The 20,532-nt window shown below is 35.7% G+C and overlaps 1 protein-coding gene across 1 annotated transcript in view; it reads right to left on the bottom strand.

The window, feature by feature from the left end:
* SCIN (scinderin) overlaps positions 1–20,532 on the bottom strand; it is a 72,352-nt gene that overhangs the window by 48,134 nt on the left and 3,686 nt on the right. The window contains exons 2-4 of the mRNA XM_023532519.1: positions 20,373–20,526; positions 14,436–14,590; positions 10,314–10,475 (exon numbers count right to left, since the gene is read on the bottom strand). Coding sequence (XP_023388287.1) covers positions 10,314–10,475; positions 14,436–14,590; positions 20,373–20,526 — 471 coding nt within the window. The remainder of the gene's footprint in view (positions 1–10,313; positions 10,476–14,435; positions 14,591–20,372; positions 20,527–20,532) is intronic.

The following is a 20,532-nucleotide window of genomic DNA, read 5'->3' on the forward strand; positions in this document are numbered from 1 at the left end:
CAGGAGAGACTGACATGTAGACAACTAATGCTAATAATATATTTGCACTACATTTATAGGTTTTCAAAACATTTTCACACATACTTCAACTAGTCAGTCTTGGAGAGGCAGTCAGCATAGTGGTTAAGTATGAAGGAGACAGAGCTTGGTGGCCATTTTGTGGCTATGTGATCTTGCATTTGCAATTTTTAAAAGCACAAATAAATTAACAACAGCAAAATAAAAGAGCACCCAAGCATTCAAAGACATTGGCTCTTTTCTCTGATTACAAAACATTTCCAGTCCAGAGTTATTTCTTCATTCAAAAACAGTTTGCTGGTTGCCTAAAATGGGGCAGGATCTCTTCCAGGCCCTGGGGGTACAACCTTGAACCATACAGGCCTGTGGACAGTCTCTCTAACCTCTTACCCGACCCTGTTCCTGATCGACCTATTCCGTATTCCTTTTTATGACTAAAGTATACGTTTTACAAATTCAAGGCTTTATAGGTAAAAATCCCTTTCATTCAAGAATCTGATACATTCAACATGGCCAAGGAGCATTTCTATTGTTTCTAAGAGAATCGTGCATTTCTATTGTTTCCTCTCTAACCTCTTTTCTATATTTGGGCATCTGAATATGAAGCTCACATTTGGATGGCAATATGAATACCATGCCCAGGTTGGCAGTCATAAAGAGTGAAAACAAATGATTCCCAATGATCAATCAATGCCTAATTGCTAAGCATTAAATTAGGAGTTGGAATAGTAAGGTGATTTTTTAAATACAGCTATCTGAGCTCTATCCTTAAACACTTTCAGGTGTATTCTGGGCAGCTGTGTTTGTCAAATGCTCCCCAGGTGATTCTAGCATTCTTGCAGGGCTGAGAAGCACTGCTGGTCACCTTCAGCACATGGTACCCTGCAGGCACTACAGGGAACCTGTAATATCTAATTACCCAGTACAGCCAAGTAGGCTCCTCTCCTGGGTTCGTGTAGGCTCTTAGCTCAGATTCTTTTCCTACCATATTCCATATGATTTTGCAAATGATTCTTTTCTCAGTAGGCCTGAGAAAGCAAACTTCTAATATTTACACCACAGTGAAATTTAGTAGATAGATCATAAGTTAGCTCTCTAGATTTCTCAAACTTATTAGCAACTTTTATTACTGACTTGCTCTGTATTTATATAATCTAACAGATGTTTATGTTCTCCCTTAGTTGTATAATGACTTCTCATCTACTTCAAAGAGATTATATAAAATCAGATTTTATTAGCATCTGTAAAGCATTATGCAAACTTGGTAAAATGTGTTTAAAAATGAATTGTAGATAATAATTATATGAACATAATTATTAATGTAGAATTTTACAACATTCTATGGGTCCCAAAATATTTTCAATATTCCTTTGGATTGAGAGTTTTTACGTGCAGTATCAATTCACAGATAAATGTTGTAGAAAATAGTCACCATTGCTTAGAGACCACATTTTCTACCTTTAAAATAGCAAAAACATATCTAGGAAATATTCATAAATTAATAAAACTTTTAGAATGAAGTTTTCTAAATTACTAAAGAAAGTGTTACAGAACATTTCTTATTGAGCATGAAAATGAATGCTTCGGGTTATGCTTACTCATTATTTTCACCTTATTTTGTGCTACTATTCCTATAAAAGTGACATCTTATCCACTAGACTTAATTTTCAATGATTAATTCAGATAAGAAATGCAATAAAATATGGATTATAATTATAAACTGCTAAAAGCTAGAATTGTTGAAACAGTTGAATAATTAAAACACACTTTTCATTCAATGCTAATTATTTTTTTATGCAAATATAGTTTATTCAATTATGGCAGCAGCACATTTAAAACCTTAAAACAGAATTTTGGCATTTCATTAAATCTGAGCAATTTATATTCCACCATGTGTGGGTGATGTGTTTAGGGCATCTCATTTAACAGAGCTCTACTGTGCTAAAATACATGTGTGTTTGTAGTACTATTAATAAACTATGCTGCTCAACGCTTACTCTATTTAGAGGATGTTGGTTAAGACTACTTCACTGCTCTGTGCACAAGGAAACTTTGTACTCAGTTGGCACCCGGCTTGAAAAATTCTCTCCTATAATTCAACAATTCAACTTACCCTGGTTTTGGGGGGGTTTTGTTCATTTGTTTTTTGAGGGAGTGAGCTACAGAAAAAATTCTGCATAAAGCTTAATAATGTCTGGATTGATGAGATAGGTTGATCTGTATTATTATAACAAAAAGTTTTCATTATAACTTAAATTGTTTTATTTACAATACTTTAATGGGATTTAAAAGAAAAATCTTTCACAAACCCAGTTTAAGTATACTAGACATGGAAAATCATAAAGCAAACATGGTTTCAGAGGCAACTATTTTACACTCTAAGATCCTAAAGAATTTAATAACTCAGCACTAAATGTTATATTTCTTTAGGGAAGGGATATAAAAACTCCCTGTAAATGTGGGAGTATCTATTCAGTTCAGAATGAAGAGCATTTAAATTCTGGTTGAAATTTATGGCTGTGCATATATATAGCCCATGAACATTCTCTAGTAGAAGTTTGTGGTACCATAGTTAATTTTTAATATGCAAGCTCTCAAAGGAAAACAAAATTACTCTGGATAATTGGAAAAGGAAGAAATAGGAGAGCAAAGACAACCTGTTGCTAGAAGTTAGTTTGGTCTGCTAATAACAAGAAATAAAAGCAAATGAGTGATATTTAATAGAAACAAGGATATTGGGGGCAAACTAGAGGTTTCTACAATTTCCTTTAAACTGCATAGTCAGAGTTAACCAGTAAAACATCAAAGTGCAGCCAAACTTCATTTCTGGATGGGAAATAAGAGCAGAAATAAAATGAGACTCGATGATGCCCTAGAAGGGAAGCCAGATTTCCGAAGCCAAGTTTAAAGGAACACCCCAAACAGACCATGTGATGTTGACTCATAACATGTGCAAATAACTCAGCATAGACTTGCTACCTTTCTGTCCTTTTCTAAGTTACTTATTCTAGACACATCTAAAATGTTATAAAGGAGAAGGGGGAACAGACCTCTTTTTTATCCTTGTTTCTACTGGCTTTATTTTTACTGTTTAGTTTTCTCTTAGATCTAGTTAATCGAATACAGAAGTTCATTCAGCTATACCTCTAGGCTGGAGGTTCTCTAAGCATAGCTTAAAAATGATGATTATTTGTGCAATAACTCCAGGAATCTACCTTTTTTTTTTTAATTTCAAAATTTGAAAACATGACATTTTTGTTTTTGGATAAACAAATAGTAATTTATGTTCTATTCGGTTGTTGTTCAAAGCCAAGCCAACTCGATATCCATCAATGACATATATATGTGTTTTTAAAAAATTACCTCTGACTGAAGAAGATGAATTGAATGGGTATGCAGGGACACTGACAGCTTGATGACCGGAAGGGAAGCAATTGCATGTTAACTAGGACAGAGTAATGGTAATTGAAAGAAAGAGAAGAATTGAGGGACATTTGGAAGGCTAAAGTCTACAGGATTGGTCAACGATGTCCTTCAGATGTGTCCTGGAGGACAGAGAAAGGGGCAAATGACTTTGGACCATTCCAGCTTGGCTGCTGGTAGTGATACCACTTACTGGGACCAGGAGACAACTTTGGAGGGTTCTTTTTGTAGTGATGGTGAGAGTAGGTGAAATTATGTTCTCTCTACTAGTCAAAGTATTTGGCACACTAAAGAAGTTTTATCATCACATTTTATCAAAAACCAGTTCTGCCAGCCACAAAACTTGGTGCAACTATTTTTAACTGACTTATTGGTTCTTTGGGCATATGATTCCTAAATGTTCCAGCACCTTTAGACATTTTCACCCTTATACTCCAGGTACAGCACATACTAAGCACACGATAAATGCCATTCACTCCTACTTTTACTGCAGGGTAAATTTTAGAGATTTAAGATTAAGTTTATCTTGCTCATTATCTTTTCTTATTGTCTCAAGTCTCTCTCTTTATAAGTCTAGTGGTAGCATTACTTTGGGATAAAGACAAATTAATCAAGAACAAAGAAGATTTTGCTTAGTTTTTAGTTTTAAAATAAGCATTTTTTTTCCCCTTTCTAATTCCTCCCCGCCACACTTCTACCACTGATTTATGGATGTTGCCGCTTCCCCTTAAGAACTGGATCTCTGAAGGCAGGGCATCTCCTCCCACAAGCTCCTGGCATGCACCTGGGGCCAGGCACAACCGGGGCCAGGCTCCCCTGGGGCCTGGCGCACCGCACCCCCCGCCCCCGACGCACTCAGGGGGCCTGGCACACGCAGGGGGCCTGGTGCACCTGGGGTATGGTCCACCTGGGGCACAGACCCAGGACCTTCTGTGTGTAAAGCAGATGTGCTAATAACCACTACGCTATGGAGCCACCCCTAAAATAAGCATTTTTAAGTCATAGGAGAGAAAAAAGTCTGAAAGCCAACATCATTTTAAAGAACCTGGACTATGCTAGAGTACAAGTTTTGCGGGGGAAGAGTGAGGATGTAGTCTAGAAAGTTGGTTTTACATATCAAGAACAGAGCCTTGGCTTTAGAGGCTAGAGTGTATTGCAGAGACTATGGAGTAGGCGACAGTGTGAAATGATGTAAGACTAGTTTGTGAGGCCCAAGAAGAGGAAAGTAAGAGATTATAGAACTACAAAATTTGATCAGGTGCAATGCACCTTTGAGAAGAGCTCGGTACGCTTCCTCTACAACATATTTGTCATATATTTACACATGACCCTGAGCATCAGAGCAGAAACAACAAGGTAGTGTCTAAGCAGTTGGACCCAGGGGTACTGGCGCAATGTGAATACAATGTCCCCACAACTCTCAGTGTGGCACAGGAAAAGCAAGGCAGAATTCCTGAGTGGGGAGGTGCAGTAGTGGCTGACAGAACTGAAGAGTGTCTTGCAGTGGATAGGTGGGCATATTGGAAGACCAAAGTGAGGCCATGACTATATTCCAGCAAACATATTGAGACAGAAACCAATTCCCAAAGCTCAAGGATGAGTGAAATGGCTATGCATTGATGAAATTAGAGAGGAAAGAGGTCTGAGGACTGTAAACCAGACTCACACATGCATTCTAAGCTGAGGGATTGAAAAAGGGGAAGGGTAGGATAAGTTTGAATTGCTTTAATGGTAAACAAACTGCACCTTAATAAGTAAGATTATTTTATTTTTAACTTTCCTGTGGACTTAGAAGCTTGTCAATAAAGTCAGGTTAAGCTATAGATGAATAAAGAAAATTACATCTTTATACACATAACTACATGAGATTGTATGCTTAGTCATTTGTTGAATGACTAAGTTCTGAGCCTTATACTAGGAAGAAAGTGAATGAGTGAAGCTAATAAGTGAATGCACAGGTAAAGTGGAAAGTGCTGAGAAGCAAATCTCTGGATGGTGATAGGAAAGTTAAGATAAGGGTGTGCCTTATCTTATCTACAGGGGTGCAATGTAGTGAAAGGAGAAGAGGTAGAGGTCAGGAAACACATTATAAAAAAGGAAAGTTGAGTATTTAAGGATGAGTTGATATCAGATGCTTACTGGAGAAAGGTGACACAGAAGAGAGTATTCTAGGCAAAGGAAACAATGTGTACAGGAGCAAAAGCATGGAGACCTGAGGGACAGTGTCATACACAGGGCACTGAGAGAGTATCACGGTGATGAAGAGGACAGGAAAGATTCAAGAGACACTTAGGGAGTAGAGTAGGCTAGGCATATGACTGAGTGAATGTGCAGCAATTTAGAGAATTTCTCAGGATGACTCCTGGTTTTAGAGTTTGAGGGCCTGATTGAATGGTGGTGCCATTTACAAGATAAGGACAATAAGAAAAAATGTTGGATGAGAGGGTGAAGTTGATGAGTTCCATTTTTAGACTTGTCGAGTTTCAAGTTCTCATGATGCACACAAGCTGAAACACCTGAGAGGCAGTCTAAAACACTGACATAGACTCAGGCAAGAGGTCTGAATCACGCTATAAAATTGAGATTTACCAGTGGGTGAGAACTTGAGAATTTGGGTGAAGATAAGTTTGCACAGGAAGAATGTAAAAAGAAGAGATAATGATCAAAAGTAGAATCCTTAAAACAAACAAACAAAAAAAACAAAAACAAAATATTGAGGAGGTGGGCAGAATGTGTGAGGAAGAATGAGAAAGAGTAGCTTGAAAGGAAGGATAAGCAGCGAGCCATCGGAGGAGTGAGGCTGAAGTAGAAGGGAATGATCAAGTGTCTACTGCAGCACAGGAATCAAATGGATAATGATAAAGTGTCCACTGGATTTAGCGGAAGGCATTATGCCCATCGGAATAAAAGTTTCAAAGAAATAGTGGGAGTAAAATGTGGCTTGAAGACTGACTGGTAAATGAGGAAGTGTAGACTGTTTTTTTAAAGAAGCATGACTGAACAATGAGAGAGGGGGTGATAAGTTATAAATAGCAAGGGAGTAGGACAAAGCTGTAAAACTAACCAAACAAGTTAACAAGGAAACAACATGCAGAACTCACCACAGAAATTCCCGCTCTGGTAATTCTCCACCAGTAGCTGATTCAAACATATATTTCTAAAAGAGTTAATTCTAGATGCCAAACTTTAAGAATACAGACTTTTTCATTATCATTCATATTCTGTAGTTATGGCTTTGTTGTAATATAGTTAGATGTGATGTATTATTTAACTTCTATAATACATCATATCTTTAAAAATGGTGGGAAAACAATGATGTATAAATTCACCAACATTAAAATATATGGTTCAAAAGCATTTTCCAATGACATAGTAAATTCTAAATTACTGAGATCTAGCCATGTTCCATATTATTTTCTGAAAACACACTAAATATAAGACAACTTATCCAAATCATCCTCTAAAATGATTTTCTTAACCTTTGGAGTGATTAAATGGATAATTTTATAATCCTGTGCTTAAATTGAGGAGGTTACATTGTCACACCTAGGGAATATTTACTGTAGTCTAAAATCCTATTACAGTAAATGTTTTTAAAGTACGTGGCATATACTAATAATAATGATGGTTTATCAAAAAGCTAACTTCCCTCAAACAATCAAGATATAGGATTTAGTTTATATCCATTACTTTAGTGTTGGCCAGCTGGCTTTCAATGAGAGAAAGATTTAGACATCTAAACTACCTTTTTCATATTTGGGTAATGAAACAAACTTGAAGAAATTGCACTTTTTTTGTGTGCTCTATAGTGCAGAAGGTGGTGACTAAATAATTAACTCAATATTAAAATGTTACGGTAGAGAAAATTTTGGTTCCATACCTTTTTTTGTTTACTGTGACACACCCCAAAATAAAGTCCCCAAGGTAACTGCCAAATCTTATTATCATTTAGTAACTTTTGGCAACATACCAACTGGTTAAAGGTTAGTAACATAAACAGAGCTCATGTGGGTATGTGTTCCACTGTACTCAGGAATCCAGTGCTTGATTCCTAACGGGGTATCCTTTTGGAGTACAGGAAACTTCCACAGAAGAAGAGATAATCAAACTCAGGCGTCTCTGCAACAAAATCATTCCGATGTCTCTAACCAGGCATGAGAGCAAGTGACAACTTGAAAGTTATTAAGGATAATTAACTGTAGAAAATAAAGATATTTTACTATTAAACAGATGAATGTCCTTGAATCTTATAATAGAGACCATCCATTATTTATGAGCCTGGATTTGTGGGTCATATTCTCACAGGTAAACATTACGTATGGGAAGTAGTAAGTGTTACTAGAACAATAATCTGTCTACCATAGCACCCACCTATTAGCCCATTGTGGAAACTCAATACTTGTTCAACAAAATAATAAATGATTTCATTAATACTATTATTTTCAGTAAATGCTAAGCTAGAGTAAACATAATCCATTCTGAATTCCAAAATTTTTGAAACTGTTGCAAGATATTTCATTATAGAGCCATACCATCTTATACATTACCAAGTTCAATTAGTGTAGTAAAAAGGACGTGACCTAGGAGTAAAAATAAAAAACAATTTCTATCCCAGATCACCACTCCACTTGTATTAATGCAAATGACTTGTTCTCCCCTTCTAAGGCTTTTTCTCCTCTTGTGAAACTGGGATGATAATTGCCGTTTCCAGTTGTGACTATGTATCAGATGAGACTGAATCATAGCCAGCTAAGGTCAGAAATGTCATTAGAAACCAGAGTCAAGATGAAAAAAATAAATAAATCAGGAAGTTAAGGCCTGGAGAGGTTAAGGACTTGCTCAAGATCAAAGAGTGGGTTTTTGGAGAGCTGAACTGAACACTATTCAGGATAAAGAAGCTATTACATTTGTAGAGCAATTATATTACTCATAAAAAGATTTTGTTGTTTTTTTTTTAGAAAAGAAATATTTTCAAGTAATGGCAGATGGCAGTGATTAATTATATTAATTATGTTATCACTGGGAAGTATCTCTCATTTAGGGGCCCTAGAGATCATCTAATCAAATACCTGACTTTAACGGATAAGAATCTGAGATTACAGTAAACTTGGATGCAAACTGAGGTCCCCTTTCTCTATGAAAAATACCATCTTATAAGTAAAAGTACTTTACAAAGGGATAAAGGGCTTTAAAGTGTAAGTGGTTAAGATGAAATTTGAGATAGGCAATTAATTATTGTGTATAGGCTTTGCGAGACTCTGAATGTTGTAACTGTTTTTGGAACTATGGGGCTTGATGACACATGTGGTTATTTACTTACAGTGATGGCTGCAGGGGAACGAAGGGGCGGAAAAGCATTTGTTTTCTGCCTTGATCTGAGGGTCAGAACTTAAATTTGGTTAGGGGAACAGGTTAACATTTAAAGTTGAAAAGGACTTTTTCACGAAATTTATTGTGAGATTCAGGGCAAGAGTACTGTCATTTTGGGTGCAGATGTCTAAGTGTGACACTGTCAATTGTACTTTGGGCATTATGATCTGCACATAAGCTAGTGTGATCCAAGAAAGCAGCTGGATTATATATTAATGGTAATAAAATAATATGTGTACCCTTATTTAGGGAAATCAATAAAGTTTACAGCTTGGGGTCATTTTCCAAACCATTAATAACACATTTAATCTTTGTTCTGTTGCTAAATTAATATTGCTTAAACAGAACTTTGAAGCTTCATTTTCAAAATCTTTAGTGTCCCTTTTCTATGCATATGGAATGAACTCTTCTTGCTTCTGTCTGATGCTTTCCCAAAAAATACTTCTCAAAAGAGAGGCAATAAAACAAATGCTCTGGTGGGAATCAGACATACTGTACCGAGTGTCTAATCCTGGCTTCACCATTGGTGACTGTGCAACCCTGAGTAAGTCCCACAGCCACTTCAAGCCTCATGCTAACTGAAGCAATACAGGTCAAATCAAGTGTCTGTATAACGCTAGACCCAGAAATGTTAGGGATGGCGAGTAGAATGCTGATGTATGGGATGTAATAAGAATGATGATCGTGAGAAAAAAGGAGAAGGCCATCATAAACGTGCTCTCCACTTTCTTGCCTTCTCTGCAATTGCACATGGGTTTTCAGCGGTAGAAAATGCCTTTTATTTCTACTTTTAAAACCTTACAAAGTTGTAAAGACACAACTTAAATTCAACCTACTAGAGTTTTGCAATAATACTTCCTTGTCACAATAATAATTTAGTTTACTTGACATTAGAGAGGCCTCTTTCTTTTCCTGTAAGAAAACATAAGTCAGATATAATACATTGTTGTTTATCCTGTTAAGATAATACTTGATATTTCTACCTGTGTTTGTTCTTTTAATAACCCTAAGATAATTAAAAAGAGCGAAATAGTATGGTGTGTGTGTGTAAGGGATATTGCTCAAAACTCTTCAGGCAGGCTGAACATGGACTTATACTGTGTTCATTTGAAATTCTAGAACCTTTGCTTTCTCGAGAAATCAATTTTACCCTCAAACAATGTTTTCCCACACACCATTAAAAACAAAAATAATTAGAGGAAGCGCTGTTCACAGAGAAGGGGAAATATATTAAAAATTATTCAAGTTCTGTGCTATAGTAGAAAGAACTAAATCGCTATTCCATTCTAAATATATCAAAAGAAAATAAAAACTTTGAAGGCCCTCTTTATATGTCATTTAAATACTAGTCAATTACTCACATGATATGATTGCATCTCACATAAACATGACCTCTTACCAATGTTTAGAAAAAGTGATTATCTTTCATGACATATACATCAGATTTGATCTAAAGACAATCTACTTTCCTTTACATAGCTACATGTGTCTATAAAACTTACAGTGCCAAGGTCAATGATGAAGCAGTCACCCTTGTTGAAACTGTCCCAGCTGAGGGGAACTTCCGTGGCCCTGACCACTCTCCGGCCTTTGACATGCAGGAGTCTCTGGGCGGTCAAGTCATTTGTGAGAACATGATTTAGTCCAGATGCCACACCTCCAGCCTGATCGGTGGGAGAAAAACAGAAAACAAAACAAATGAGACTTAAACTAGACACAGCCATGTATAAAACCAGATATTAGTGCCAAAACTGCCTGTCAAGCCAAGATAAAATAGCCACCTCAAAGCATGTGAAAAATTTTAAATGAGAATTTTTTGGCTAATCAACAATTTTTTAAAAAAATGTTTAGGCTCTTTATCCTTCCAATTTCAACCATTCAGTTTAATATTGCAAATATTTACTGAGAAACTTCAGTTGTATAAAACCTGATATATAAACAAAAAGAAGCTGTAACTCTTGTCTTTTGGGAACTAATTATTCTCAAGTCATGGAGTGAGAAGGCAGACAAAGATTTTAAGAAAGAAGACAACAGGAGGCTGAAGGAGAGTCCGAGGTAACAAGTCAGAGGTAACAGATGAGGAGTGCCCAGAGAATGAGGCACCCAAAGTGCCCACTGCCACAGTGTCAGACAGAGAAGGGAAGTTAACAGTGAGCCACGTATGGGCTGCTACTATTTATGGTCCTTGCTTTCACAATAAAAAAAAAATCACCTCTCTTATTTACTTTCTGGTAAAAAGTTTACTAAATATGCCAGGTCTCGGTGTTCATAATTTAAATTAAGAGAGATACAGTGTCTTGGTTGCACATCTCCAACCAAAAACAAAACAAAACACCCAAAACAAAACAAAAATACAACCTCTTTAAGAAATGTTGAAGGAAAATTATTAACTGTATCAAGTACAGTACATCTTCTTGAATTATTTAAAGTCAACCTTTATCTTTTTTTCCTAATTAATTTAGGAACAATAATCTTTACTTATTTCCACAATTACTTATGAGGTAATGTGCGTAATAAACATGCAGTATAAACAAATCTTAGTCATTTATTGATCAAAGGTCTCCTATAATATGGTAAGAAAAATCATCAGTATAAAAAACCTATAAAATAATTCAACTTTCAAATTTATTACAAAAGCATATACGGTGAATCTAAAAAAGGAGGTTAAGATGCACATGTAATCATTAGCACATTCTTTATATTTCCATTAACTTAAAATTTTCCCCATTCTCCAGGAAAAGGCCCTCATGAATAGTTTTTGACTAGGTTTGAATAGGTTTTGTTAGTATGAGCTAAATGTTGACCTCTGGATAATTATAACCACAAATTTTCAGAAATATATAATTCCCCAGTCCACAATTTTACAAAGATTGCCATATTTCTCCACTGAACAAAGTATTATATAATAAAAATAAATACAAGTCTTCATCTATATACTACTGTTGTTCTTGGTCATTTCAGTTTTTTTTCAATAAGTATATTGTAATCTAATGAAAAAAAAGTATAGGAACACTGTAATCTGAAAAAGTTCTAAAATACAGAATAGATTTAGACTGAGAATACATATACAACATTTAGGCTAATTCATATGGTGAAACATCAGGGTGGTATATAGTCTATACACATTTAACAATATTTTAAAAACTAATTTTGTCTTTAATATTTGATGCCAAAAATGCACGCATGCATGCACACGAACACACACACAAACATTAAGTTTCATACACGTCTGTATCAAACAGTAAGTAATTCTGTGAATATCATTTGAATCAACTCTAGAAACTCTCTGCCTCTACCTAGTCTACAGAATGAAAACAGGGTGGATGTTTTCATTCAAGAACAAGGTCCTCTAAATTAGTGGCACCATAAGTACAGTTTTGCGGGCCAAAAGATGTCTGATTGTTGCTATTTACAATCACGGCTTAAGGCTGGGTCTTCTTGACCTTGGGAAAGGTGTGATTAACCAGAGATTTAATATAAGGGAGCAGTGTAAGTAACAGTCCTCTATAACCTTTTCCTAAAATACCTCACAGAGAAAAATCTGAAGTCAATGGAATGACGTGAGAAGATGATCTTAACGTCTCCTAGCTGAATCTTTACATTACATATGACAACTAAATATGCTTGTTGCCGACTTGGTAACAGTAGGCTTTTGCCCATTCCAAGCAGACATAAAAAATTTGTCCTGACTATTGAACCATATATCTATGTTGAGAGCATTGTAGTATAATAATTACCAGCTTAGGCACTGGAGTCAGATGGTCACGCAGACACATACCAGCTATTAGGCCTTGTCAAGTTACAGTCTCTCTAAGCTTCTGTTTACTTATTTTAATAGCATGATGATAGAAACTGCACCACAGGGTTGTTGTTTGGATTAGAAGAAATACTATACATGAACTGCTTAGCACATCCTTATAAAGATGAAATTAAGTATAACATAATAGTCTTTGCTATTCTGGGTGGTTATTTCTGCTTCTACATTTCCTATCAAGTATTGTTGTAACTGTATACACTGTTTGCTCAATGTCACTAATGATAAGATAGAGAACTGATTTTTTTGCCGATAAATTTAACCTCCATTTGCAAACATCCTCTTTCTAAAAGATGCTGATTTGTGTTAGTTTTAATGTTGATAATTAGAAAATAATTATCTACTAACTATAAAATTACTTTATCATATCCATTTTTAAATATGTATCCCAAAGTTTGATTTCAGAAGTCCTGTTAACCAGAAGGATTAATAGTAATGTAAATTCCTACTGATTTTGTATGTACTATGTAGGTATTTTATTATCTCATTTATTCCTCAATCCTTATACCCATTGTGTATTCGAGAAAAAGGCACAAAATTTATATACTTGCCCTGAGGGAAACAAGTCATATGTGACAAAAATGGGTTTATAATGATCATTTTAGTAACTAGCTTATTAGAAACGTTGAGTTCATTGACATAAAGGAGGTTTCAGGATCATTTTACATAAACTGTAGGAATGCATGTGAATTAAATAAAATGAGAGCTAATAATTTCATATTTAGGGCAATTGATAGTCTAGAGTGAAAAAACGATTTCAAGAGAGAGAGGAGAACATATAAGTGTTCTGTCCTGACCTCAATGGCATCACAAAATATTCAACTAATTCTCTGATCAGGTAAGAGTAGAAATAAACCCTGGCATTGTAGTAGGCACATTTCATATATACTCAGAACTCTAGTTCAGCTCTGGGGTCTTAGGTCTTCACTAGACTAATATTCTTGAGGGGTGAAGTAGTGAGGTCTGCAGAACATCTACTGGAGCAAGTTTGATTTTGAAAAGTATTGTTTCTAGAATGTTTGTCCAGGAAGGGTATTCCTCACACTTCATCTGAACCCTCATGGGGCAGGCGGGATTGTGAAGGATATAAAGGGTCACTAGGAGATTTTCAGAATAAAGTCATCTTTTACTGAAAATGCATTACAGGACTAGAACTATTTAACTATTTGTTTTTGTTTTCTGACATAAGCCATTTGATGATTAGTTTCAAACCAATACATATAAACAGTGTGTATATGTGTGTGTGTGTGCCAATGTATTAGCATTTAAATTTGTGAGATTCAACCATACATGTCTTCAACTCAATTGTTTCATTTGTATTGTTTCCAAGATTAAATCATACTATATGGGGAATATGTGTGTAGTTCTTTGTATTAACTGTAGTTATAATTGTTATAAATGCTATATTAAGATATTCCAGAATAATTGAGATTCTCAAGTCATGGTTACTTGTAGCAAATTCAGAGATTCTCTAGAATAGCAAAACAAAAACTACTGATTCTCAATTTACCAATATTGAAGTAACTTAATTTTAATAATTCTTTGGGAAAATACAACTGAAAGCTCTTAACTTTATTAAAAATTAACTATTAAATGAAATCAAGAATAGTTCACATATTGCCCTATACATTCCATAAACATTTGTTGAGTACCTATACTCAAAACAGGTACTGTAAACAAAACAGATTAAAACAAAAACAAAAACAAAAACTCTGCCCTTAAAGTACTTTTGTTCTATGAAGACATGAGGTATGGATGGATAGGAAGAGAAAGAAGATCATAACAGAAACCGTTTGCGAGAACCACTTACCTTGTATTTTAGACCTCCTTTGAAATAGCCAACAAAATCAGTAGACTCACAGCCTTGAAGTTCTCTATTCTGCACTGGCTTGCCACCCAAATAGTCGTCCATCTGAACAGTAAAGATGGCAGCTGCTGTGCTTTCATCCTGAGTACACTCCTTTCCTGAAACAGAAAATGACAGAACCTCATTTATCAAGCAAGGAAAAGGATTAAGGTTGATGTAAAAAAATTCAGAAATTTTCTTTGAATTATATATCAACACAACAAATCATCAACAGAATAATCTTTTAGCAGAAATGGTGAAATATAAAATATTATTTTTACACTAACAGAATTATTTGTTCATGCCTTCCAATTCTTAAAAAGAAATACCATTGTCATAATATTCTCAGGAAGATACAATGATATATTCTAGTAAGATTCAGATTCATTTGGTAGTCAATAAGATCAGGCTATAAAAACATTTTACAATTGTTTTAGTCTTTATTAGCATTAATCTGTAAGCATCAAATATGATACTATTTGTGAGAAATATGTACATCATAAGCAATAGCTAAACAACTTCTGAAAAGCAAATAGTTTTTAGAATGAGAAATGTATGGAACTTGACCTTACCCTAATTTTGAGTTCCAGTGTCCCACTTCACTACTTCACTAGGGATAATGTTCTCCGAAGGAAATAAGAAAGTAATGCAACCAGCATGCTAACATCTATTGAATGTCAATGTATGTAGTACTATCCCAGAAATTTAAGACACAAGTGACATTTAATTTTCACAATTCTAACACAGATCACATCCAGACAACCTCACTGAGGTTGACATACTAATTCTGAAGAAACAGCATTTTTAGTGTATGTGAAAATCAGATCCAGGACCATCCTGAGGGGACTTCAAATAAGACACTTCAAAACTCTTAATACATCTGAACTGTGTAAAAATCATAAATGATTCTAGAAATAAAAATAGCAAACATTTACACTTTATAGTACCCTTGCTATGGGCCAGAACCTGTGCTAGTTTTTATCTGAATGACCTCATTTAATTTTCAAGCAACTCCTTGCAGCAGAAACTATTTCCTACTATGCTACGACAAAGGAAATGGATGCTTAGAGAAGCTGAGTAACTTCTCTGGGGTCATAAAGTTGACCTTTGGAAGACTGTGACTCAGCCAGGTTTCTATGACTCTGAAGCGCAGGCTCTTAGAAACTACAATACTATATATATATGTATGTATGTATGTATGTATGTATACACACACACACACACACTCGGATTCTCAGCTGTAAAATTTTGTGGTCATAGACATAAGTTATTTTCCTCCATGGATAACTGATGCATAAAAGTTTAGAAGCTGTAGCAATACCATAGTTCACCTGAAACCCCAGTTCAGAATATTCACCAAAGTTGAAGAAAGAACATCAGTCAGCTATACTGAAGAAAGAAATGGACTTCTTTAAAAATCCGTCCTCACTTTCAAAGGGGGACCTGGGTATCAAATATATTCTCAGTAGCTACAAGAGGATTTGACGCGATATAAATTTTGTAAACTTACTGTGGTCAAAGAAAATTATGTCACACACATAAAAAAAACACAGATATAATTTTGCAGTCCAAAATAACTTTAGTGTCATTCTTCTGTCCATTCTTCCATACATAAAGGCATAGATGTAGATTATACAGAGATGCTTTAAAAGGGAAACTTAAATCAAGGTTAATATCAAAGATATTAGGGATGATGTATTTGGCATAAACATTCTTGAGTACAAGTTGAAACCCGAATCTCTTCAGGTAGATATAAACGAACAGGCATGCAATTAATGAATTAATTTAAATTAGAAGTAAGTTAAATTATGTTTGTTGATGTTTATGTACTGTGCTACATCAGGGAATACCAATATGACTAAATTGGTCCTTGTTCTAAAGAAGGAGTCCTCAACCCCAGGGCTGTGGACCGGTACATGTCCATGGGCTGTTAGGAACTGGGCCACTCAGCAGGAAGTGAGTGGTGGGCCAGTTAGCGAAGCTTCATCTGTATTTGCAGCTGCTCCCCAGCACTAGCATCACCTCCTCCGCTTCACCTTAGATCATCAGGCATTAGATTCTTATAGGAGCACTGGTTCCTGGTGCCAAAAAGGTTGGGGACTGCTGCTCTAAAGAGACTAAAAGGTTTTAATGAAGCCAATATCAGCCTTTGAATGTCAAAACTAGAATCAAATTCAGCTGTATCATGATAAAATTTTAGCACATGCTCAGAAATTTTCTGTATGAACTCTGCTTCACTTATTTTCACTATGCTAATTTTACTGATGTCTTTCATGATATGTTGTTTTGTGTTGTGTTATTTTATGTTACATTATTTTATATTTGTATATATGCTGTAAATTTCCTAAAATTGTTTTGGGGATGTGGTGTTTTATATACAAAACATAGATTGAAAGGGAGATTTGATAACTAGGTTAATCAAGCATCCATTCATGATAAAAACTTTTGCCAAGATAGGAATACAGGGGAACATCCTCAATTTGTTCATCTACAAAAACGTACAGCTAACATAATCCTTAATGGTGAAACACTGAATGCTTTCTTACTAAAATCAGGAACAAGGCAAGGATGTCTACTCTTACTATTAGTCAACATCATAAAGGAATTTCTAACCACTGCAATAAGAAAAAAGAACATACAGATTGAAAAGAGAATAAAAATGTTTCTATTGTTTCTATTTGGAGATGACAGAATCATCTACATAGAAAATCCTAAGGAATCTATAAAATAAAAAATAAAAAAATAAAGTTTCCCAGAATAAGTGTATTCAGCAAGATAGTAGGGTAAAGATTAGTCAATAACAAAAGGCAGTCTCATTTTTATATAGAAACAGTGAACATTCAGAAATTGAAGTTAAAAGCACAATACCATTTACGATCACTCCCCAAAACTGAAATACTAAGGTATATACTTAACAAAACAGGTAGACAATTAAAAATTACAAGTCCTGATGAAAAGAATCAAAGACCTTAATAAATTTACAGATATAGTTTTCATGGATTGTAACACTCAATACAATAAACATGTCAATTTTCCCCAAAAAATGATCTACAGGCTTAATGCTATTCCTATCAAAATCACAGCAAGGTTTATTATAGATTAGACAAGTTTATTATAAAATTTATCTGAAAAGGCACAGGGCCTAGAATAGGTAAAACAATCTTGACCAAAAAAAAAAAAAAAGTTAGGAAGAATAACTGTTATTTGATATTATTATTCAGTATACAGCTATAGTAATTAAGAGTCTACCACAGAGAAGTTATACCATAAATGTTTGTTGTTCTCAAACATATTTTTGTAAAGTTTAAAAATGACAAGGAGAAATGGTGAGGGTGGGGTTTTTTGTATCATAGGTCTGGGATGTGACAGAGAGTAGATTTATCATTCAGTCCTGACCATAGACACGATGCTATAAGTACCCAGAAAGAGAGGGTGGATGAATTTAAACCGCTAGGTGATATTTTGTTGTTGTCTGTTTTTAGGAAGGACCAATACAAATTCTTACTTTGTAAAGAAAAAGAAAAATAGTAAAATGAAATAATCTGAGATATGCAAGGGTATTATGGAAAGACACTGAGGGAGAGACCAGGAAAGATAACTCTCTCCACTCTCCTATTTTATGTACCACTTCTTCCTTTTCCCCTTTCTTCCTCATACTAGGCTTATTTCTTCATTTCTACCCTTTGTGCCTTTTTCATCCCAGTTTGATTTTAACTTCTCTTTTTCACACCTTCCTCCCAAGTGATATTTTTTTTAGTCAAACTTACTTTTTCCTTGAACTTTCAGCTCTCCCTCTTAAAACTCTCTCAATCTGTCTGATTAATCCTCATGAATTCATCTGAATTTAGATCTTTAAGTAGAATATTTTAGATGCAATCCAGCGTGCTTCAGGGAACAGAAGTAGGAAGAGCTGCTGAACAATTCCATCTAAAAGCCTGTTGACTATTTTACTCTAAACTTTTCCATGTTCCCCATGATTTTCTCTTAACACAAAATGGTTCCCACTTATCTTCATTTTCCTTTTTATCCAGATATCTCTGATTACCCTAACCACAGCCACTGAGTGTCTCTTTCACAGTGCTTATCATATTTTACCTGTGTTGCATCATGTTTTGCTTTATTGTACTTTTGAGATTATAAACTTTCAGAAAGGTTCATAAATTATTCATATGTAAAAATGCCTTATAAAATTCTGGGCACACTGAATAATCGCTGAAGAAATTAACTTATTAATTAACACACTATTAACTTTAGTTTTAGCAGATCTTTAAGACAATGTTTCTGCCCAAAGCATTTTCTATTACATTTTTTTAAATTAGTGAGCACTAAATGAATAATTAAGAGTTAATTATGATTCTCTGTAAACCCTAAAAAACATAGTGCTTAAATACCTTATTTGAATGAGAATGAAACTATTGAGTTCAAAAACTGTTGGAAGCTCTTGCAATCTTCTGACAAAGTCAAACTCAGCTGTTGTCTACAGCAAGATATGAAGTTCTTTCACATTTCAAGTCACCAAAATGAAAAATGTAACATTTCAGAGACTTTTATTCATTCCGGATCCAAGTTTTGGATAGAAAGACCAAGGTGAGGACATTATTATTATATCTGGCATCGTTCATTCATGAACAGGGTTATATATTATGGTTTCAGTGTTTTCAGGTATAAAATATAAATAGATCACTATACTAGGAATAGTGAATGACATTACAATGGGAAACCAAAGTGAGTTTGGAACTCAGCTTCAACATCTTCAAGCAAGCACAACATTTTAATATCAAAAGCCGTAATGAAAACAGTCTTGCCTTCCTCTATATATTTGCCATTTGAAGTGTCTGCTCTAAGTGCTAATATTGAGAACGTCACATCTCAATGTTTCCTACTGTTTTCTTTCTTAAAATCTTCCAATGTTAGAAATAAAAATGATGGCTTTCACAGTCTTTAAAACATGTGAATGTGGTTTTGTGTGTTTTTTTTCCCATATGCTCAGGAGTAAAAGTAAAAATAACAAACACAAGTCCAGGGGAGGCAAGATAGATTTCAAAGAAGGCAATGAGGCTCAGATAATCAGAACGTTGTTAGATGGGGTGTGCCCACTGGCTCAGGATCCCACAGGGAGAGGTTGGACATTCAGGATGTTTACGAGTAAAAGTAGAAGGTGAAAAAAGTAGAACACACAAGGCCCAGTGTCCTGACAGCCTGGCCCGAGTGCAGCCCAAAATAATTACTGCTGAAAGAGCCATTTTGCTCAAACAACTACATAATAAGTTTAAAAATAATTACAATAAATCGGCTCATTTAAAACTATTAAATTATTTGTTTCCTTATTCCATCCAAGGTGGCCAGCACCCTAATAAAGAGGAATTTGTTAGTCACACCTGCAAGTAGCGTGGTGCAAGAGGGATCCTGATTTAAAGCAGGCAAAAAAAAAAAAAAAAAAAAAAGAATTAACTAGAACACCAAACAACTCGCCAGCTGCAGCGGATTCCCACAGACTTGTCTGACTTCATCTTCTCCCTGACAGGGAAACCAGGACTGAACTTGTCGGCAGGTGAGAGGAACTTGGCCAGCGCCCGGTGCAACGAGCAGCGGCCATGGAAGAGAGTGAGGTTTGGAGGTGGAAGGTGAAAGGGGGAGGAACCAGCTCCAAAACCCAGGAGATAGACACGACAAAGGTCAAAGTAGTGGGATAAGACTGCTGAGCCCCGCGTTTGCAGGAGTGGGCTCTGGTGGGGAGATGTTGGCCAGCCCCGCGGGGGCGCGACTGCTGCGACAGGTCTCCAGGTCAGTTCCGTTTGCGCCTCCCTTCCCCAAACTGACAAATCGGTTTCTCCTCCCCCGCTGTGGCCTCCCCTCTTCCCGAACTGGGTGCGACGGGGTCCGGCACTCTGCGGCCCTTACCCAGCCAGAAGTGCAGACGGTAGGTGAAACCTCGGCTCGCCTTTGCCGTGTGCAGCACCAGGTAGGCATCCCCGACGTAGAAGTCGCCGTAAACGCTCTCTGGCACTGGCACCAGCTCCAGCTTCTCGATCCTCCAAACCTGCAGCCCGGCTTGCTTGCC

The sequence above is a fragment of the Pteropus vampyrus genome, unplaced genomic scaffold (genome assembly GCF_000151845.1).
Source record: "Pteropus vampyrus isolate Shadow unplaced genomic scaffold, Pvam_2.0 Scaffold4, whole genome shotgun sequence".
NCBI classification, from domain to species: Eukaryota; Metazoa; Chordata; class Mammalia; order Chiroptera; family Pteropodidae; genus Pteropus; species Pteropus vampyrus.